This window comes from Monopterus albus, unplaced genomic scaffold (assembly GCF_001952655.1).
Source record: "Monopterus albus unplaced genomic scaffold, M_albus_1.0 scaffold155.1, whole genome shotgun sequence".
Lineage (NCBI taxonomy): Eukaryota > Metazoa > Chordata > Actinopteri > Synbranchiformes > Synbranchidae > Monopterus > Monopterus albus.
The window spans coordinates 661,796-668,329 of record NW_018128035.1 but is presented as its reverse complement, the minus strand read 5'-3'; the positions used below and the strand labels follow the sequence as shown (position 1 = coordinate 668,329).

The 6,534-nt window shown below is 42.6% G+C and overlaps 1 protein-coding gene across 3 annotated transcripts in view; it reads left to right on the top strand.

Annotated features, from left to right (window-relative positions):
• slc6a8 (solute carrier family 6 member 8) overlaps positions 1-2,769 on the top strand; it is a 35,545-nt gene extending 32,776 nt beyond the window's left edge. For all 3 annotated transcript variants that reach the window (XM_020614982.1, XM_020614983.1, XM_020614984.1), the window contains one exon: positions 1,416-2,769. In XM_020614982.1, the coding sequence (XP_020470638.1) occupies positions 1,416-1,550 (135 nt within the window). In that variant the 3' untranslated portion in view covers positions 1,551-2,769. The remainder of the gene's footprint in view (positions 1-1,415) is intronic.
• The last annotated feature ends 3,765 nt before the right edge of the window (positions 2,770-6,534 follow it).

The following is a 6,534-nucleotide window of genomic DNA, read 5'->3' as shown; positions in this document are numbered from 1 at the left end:
CCCTGTTATGTTGTCACGTTGTGTTTATTGTTCCATTAAAACCTTCCTTTTTACTATCACCTGGGTCAGCACACTTGAGTCTAACCTCAGTTCTCTCAGTTGTTTTACACCCATGCCTCGACCCATTTAGCATATCCCAAGTTCTGCTTTGTCTTAGGGTGCCCTGCAGCACCAGGGGGCTCACAACCTGAGATGACCACCTGGCCAGTTTAGTATACTTATTAGCATCACACACAGGGGGCCTGCAACTCAGGCCACCCATTGATCAGTGCACCTTGATATCAAGATCAGGGTGCCGGAGACACACACACGCACACACACATCTGGTCTAGATCACATATCAGCAAGCAAGCGCAGGCAGGGGTTGACCTACTCACACCAAATGACCAATAGGATCACAAACTATTGAAGGATGCACCCCTGGCCAGGGCGGAGCAGCCCAAGAAGATAAATGTGTTGTAAAAAACCTAATTCAGAGTTCAGAGAAGTCGGATCTCCTGCGGGAGCTCTGTCTCTCTGACCCCAGCGCTGTAATGACTTCACTATGATCAGACTTTCAGTAAACTTTCTGTTGATTTTAAACAGTCCTCTCCTGTCGTCACTTCTCGTGCTTCCAACAAGATAATTGGGTTAATTTCTAACAGTCTCAGGATCCTTGTTTCCCCGTTGTTCCTGCTAATGCCTCACATCGTATGCGCTTTGTCTTCGTAAAGCTTGGATTTTGTTCAGCAGCTTTTAAAGCTGTAACTCTGGGTTCTTTGCCTTGTTGGTAGTGTGTCCTACCACACAGTTCTTAGGCATTTTTCAGTTTTCTATTAGAAGACCAAATTATCAGACACCTTCACCCAATACAAGCAAGCACAGTGTACATACACTCACTGGTTTCGAGGTGGGCAAAGCGGTGAAGACGTCACATTTCTGCACATCCCGTGTTTCGCTTGTTGAACAGCTGTTTGATAAACTGCCCATACAGTCTCCGTTAACTGTTGTGATCCTGTATGTGTGCGAGATGCGATAAAATAACCACCTAGTCTTTGAATATGTGGTCAGTTTATCCAAGTAAAGCCAACTTAGAAGTTTGCTCCATTGTTTTTGATATTTTTGGAGATGTGATGACTCACTAACGTGCCAGCTAGCTCGCTCTACTTAGCAGGGCTAGTTGTAGCCATAGTGCTTGTACTATCACATTTAGAACGCGATAAGATGTACGATGTGGTGGATCACGTACTATAACAGTTATGTTATATGGTGACAGAGGCTCATCAGTTCTACCATCTGTAACACTGGGTAAGCAGTGACAACTATGGGCGGTGGTGGCACTTTTCATTCATGTAGTAGGCTTTCTCTGATAAATGCAGAGAATCACCTGAGCTTCTGTCTTTGTGATCACTGATGTTTCCTACTTTGTGTTGCAGCGCTGGGCCCACCTGACCAGTCCAGTGTGGGGGGCTCATCACCTGGAGTACATGGCCCCTGACCTCAAGTCTCTGAGCTCGCTGTCCCCCGACACAGACGACAACAGGGTCATCATCTTTGAAAGTGTCATGTAGCTGGGCTCCACCAATCACAGCATTCCATCTCCACCCATCCCACCTCCGACAAGATGATCTGACAGCTCACCAGCAAAACCTTGACCTTCAGATTTCCCTCCCCTGATACCAGGCCTTAGAATGGATCCCTGAACTGACTGATGAATTGGCTGTCTCTTTGAATTAATGGCCTGAAGGGTAACCTTGGATGCACTGATTGGTTGGTCTTCTCATCTCCTCCAGGCGTCACCAAACCTGCAAAGGTTTTTCACTCCTGTAACAGAATAAAGGAAAAGGGAATAAGGCAGTTCCTCCAGGAGGGTGTGTCCAACTACACCAACGACGAATGCTTCCTCTCTCCCAGTTTACAGCTAACCCAGCAGATCACTGGCTTCTTTAGCTGTGAAGGGCTTCGACAACATGTAAATATGATTCTCTTTTACTGTGGGGGCAGCTTTTCTACCTGATGTAATCTTGCTGTGCAGTTAGGCTGCTTCTATCCTGGATGATGATCAATGCAATATTGTGTTGGGGATGGTGGGACTTGCAAACAAACACACAGCTGATTATCGGCCATCACACACACACTGCCTGTCCTCAGTATTAAACACTGGTGCTCGACACTTGTGGGTAAAATTCTAACTTCAGTTTGGCACCTTAAACAGCTGTTTGTGTAATGGCTGACTGTGAAGACAGAACTGTAGACAGACGGACTGACCCACAGAGAATGAACAGGGCTTAAAAAATGGCAGAGACCGTCTGATGTTCAGCTCTGTGGTCAAACGTGAGAAAAGGCCCTCGCCACTGGAGAAACCTGGGGTGGGATTCCTAAACCTCCACTTTAGTTCTCAGGACACTTGAAAAAGTTTCCATGTCTGAGTGTCCTTTGTGAGTTTTCAGAAGTCCTGTTTCGGCGTTTGCTGAATTTTATGGGGGTTTCGTTCCACACGTGTTTGACAACAGGACTGAAGTACAAACATCTCTCTATAGACAGTATAAGGTACCATTAAAGGGAAACACTCAAGTAAAGTACAAGTACTTCAGAGTTGAACTTAAGTACTTTCCATCAGCAGGTGTAGAGTATCAGTGACCAGGCTCAGGTATGAAATCATCTTTCTCTTAATAACCAAACCAACAATACCTGGTATCTCCTGTGATGCCCAGCAGACCAACCACACACTCATCCAGTCTATGGACACAAACACAAACTAAAGTCAGGAGATGAAACCTCAGATAAAAAGCTAAACTCACACTGGATCTGACCTTTAATCCCTTCATATTCTGGATCCGACCTCCTCCTGGACAGTTTCTAGCCTGTGGGAGAATCAGGTCCGGGGTCAGGCTTGGTACTGCGTCCCCCCAGGTTGAATCGAGTGCCAAACAGATGCTCCCCCTGCAGAGCTGATCCTGGACCAGGGTTGTATCAGCTTCACAAACCCAGGGTGGCTTCAGAACCTTTTAGAGAGGTTTGCTTTGTTCACTTTACCCAACACTCATTAGCAGCCCCAGAACACGAGTCGATTAGGTTTAGGTTTTAAAGAAACAGGACGTGACTTTAGGGATTGATCAGTATTTACCTGCTGATGGAGCGATGAGAGCTGGAGGACAGGGTGTGATGCCAGGCGTTGCCTTAGGTTGTAGTCTGTACAGTTGACCAGCCAGTCCCAGAGCGCTGCAGGACTTCCTGTGTACGGCTCCAGTTTTAATCCCATCAATCAGCAGTCTGTGGGTGTGTGTCTACAGCTCTGTCTCCTAGCAACCACTCACCATCCACCTATCACAGGGAAACAATGATGGGAATGTAAGCTATAGTAGACAACATACATTTGTACATTGTTGCTGACACTAAAGGATCATGTTAGAAATCGTGTATTATTTTACAGATTGTATCAGCCGTTTATTTTGTCGAGCCTTTTATTTTGCTGATGTATACAGTATGATACATATATATTGAAGCTATATTTGATGCAGTATGTAAATGTGATGATGATCCGCTGATTGTTCACACTGAGCCGGCCAACACGAGCAACACAGAGCGATATCGGCTGCGACCAGCTTCAGGCTACCTCATCTCACTCTGACATTCAAAACAAAAATTATGCAAATGAGGAAGGGGACTGTGGGAAGTGTTTATAGAAACATTTCCCCCTCATCCTGTTTCATGTTGCAGCTTTAAAGGCTCTCCAACACCAGTACAAATTTCAGACACAGAAAATCTGAAATGCAGGATTCCTTACTGGAATAAAGAAACTGGCAACAGGCTACCGTACAACTGGGAGGTTTATGGACCTAAAGTGTCATGTTTTCATGGCTGTGCACCCACTAAGAAGCATTATATTCCTGTACTTTGGTACAAAGAGGCCTTTAAGCGGTGTCTGACTGGCTAATGTGAACAAGCAGCGAGCAGCAGAGCTTTTATTTTGGCGGGATTGCTGCGATGTAGTGTTGTTAAGGCCTTTGAAGCTTTGAAGCTCTGAACATACTACAGAAAATTCTTTTCTTTACTCTTTTGATTTCTAATTCTCAAAGTGCTTAAGTGTTTGAAGAAGTTTAGCTTCAGATGATTTTAGCTTTTTTCCATCTGTTTCACTGAAGATCAGTGTTCTTCCCTCAGACCCCCCCACCCGCTCAGAGCCTGACATAAAGAATAAAGCCAGCTCTGCAAATACAGAGTCAATGCGACAGCGTCTGGCATTAATGCTGCAGCCAGTAATAAACTTCTGCAACATTTTGGAGTTGACATCATTGTAAACACGGTCAGGTTCCATTTAAATTGGACCGTGTTGGGTTTGTTGACTATTGTTCCCTGGTTAAACAAAATATCAGACTAATTAATAATGGAAAGGCTCCTGAGCTGCAGCTGCACAGTGGAGCTGTTGGCTTGGCTACAGATCAGGTACCACATGTTGGTGTGGAGCTCAGTCCTGTGACTCCGGTGCCACTGGTAACAACATCGGTGATGCAACAAACAAACCCACACAACTGATCAAACTTTAAATGGAGACATTGACTTTTAAAATGAGGTTGTCGCATGATTATTTTCTAAATGTTTGTGTCCGGTCTCTGGGCTGGAGCCTGGGCAGGTTCGAGGGTGAAAAAGATACACATCTGCATTTTGCCATTTAAGACGAGAGAAGCTAAGAAAAAAACAATGTGAAAAAACAACTGTATGTTAATCAGATGTTTCTGTGTGCTCTTCTAACGCCACCCCCGCCGTTGCGACAGTATTTTTGATTCAAACCCATAAAGCACCGTAAGACTGTATAGATAAAGATGTGTGCTGAACTCTAATTAGTAAGGTGAATATTTAGGGTTTTTAACAGATTTGACTGGTTGGTCTCTCACATTACAGACAGACTGGTGACTATACCAGTTGTATAGCTCTACTCTACGGTACCAGCAGGTTTGTAGTTTCATTTTAATTTGGATGTTGTTAAAGGAGAATTGGTGCTAAAGAAACTTTCATTTGTTTTGTAATCATTAAGGTTTTTTTTGTGTTTACCACAGAATTATCACACAACTCTGTAGCCTTGTTAGAGCCTGGTTTTGTTTTGCTCACGACTTTATGGCTAATTTTACTTTATTTTAGTTGTCAAACACCAACGCTTCGAGCACCTTTAAGTTTGAAACTAAGAAAATATACAGTGTATAACATTTTTTGAAAATAAAGAAAATATTTGGATAAAATGTGCATATTAGAAAAAATGTCCTAATATTAAAAATTGTTCCTGCACAGTAGGAACAATGTGCACTTCCAGGAAACACCCACACTTCCAATCCAACCACAAAATCATTTTGTTCTTAAGGAAAATATTTTCCATAATATGATGACATTTTCTCCTAATATTGTTACTGTATTCTTGACATATCACTACTTTATTCTTGATATACCTGTTTTCTATTAACATTACAACTTGATGCTCAAAATATTTCAGGTTTTCTTTCTTAGCAGTGGCTCTAATTCTAAACAATACACAGACAAAATCTAAATGCAATTTATATTAATGTCCATGGTTGTGCTGTGTTTACAGTCTGTGTCTTAGTTAGTAAATCACAAATTTCAGTAGAATTAACAAGGGAACTAAAGTATATCCACGTTAAAATATGCAATTTAAAAATTTAATTAACGAAAACTGACCTCTGAACCTTCGATTCAACTTAGCTAACCTCCCTTGTCAAAGCTGAGACTTATGTTCGGGTTAGGGAACCATCTCCAGTTTTTGGCAAGATGATCAGTGTTGCTCCCGTGTGCTGACTGTAGAGAAAATGTATAAGATGATGTACAGATAATCAGGCTGAGTCAAAATTATACCCTTAAATATGATGTGTAATATTTGGAAGAATGTTTTCCCCAGTAGAATTAGGCTCTTAGCTAAAATCTAATGGAAAGTGCATCATCAGCAGCAAATGTGTTCACTCTAAAATGTACTTTTGCAGCAAAGAGCACCAAAAACTGTTGTGTCCATGTTTCCAGCCCAAACACAGTGACTTCATTCATGCCAGTGTTGACCCTTTTACTGTAACTGTGGTCCTGTGACTTCCTATAAACTGCTGTCTTCCATCTATGTAGCTGTAGATTAGACAATCAATTAGCTGATATGTAGCTGAATCAATTAAAAGCTGTTAGTAACGACACTCAGGGCTCAAAATTAATTAGTCACCAGCCATAAACTGAGAGTCAATAATGAAAGACTTAATTTAGTCCTGATGATGTCACCTGTGTTTCATTGACCTTTGACCCCTGTGAGGGTCTCCATGCTGCTTGCTGTGCTCATCACTACCGACTAAACCAACAGCAATAAAACTTAACACAATATCAAACAGCTGATCTGTCTGTGTGGTTACTAATGTTAATCTCAATGTTTGAGTCAAGGCTTCACAGTGGCACATATTTATTTAATTATTTCTAGAAGCTTAAGGACGGGAAGAGCATCATGGGCCCCCCCAGCAGCCTAGGCCTATAGCAGCATAACTAAGGGAAGGCTCAGGGTCACCTGATCCAGCC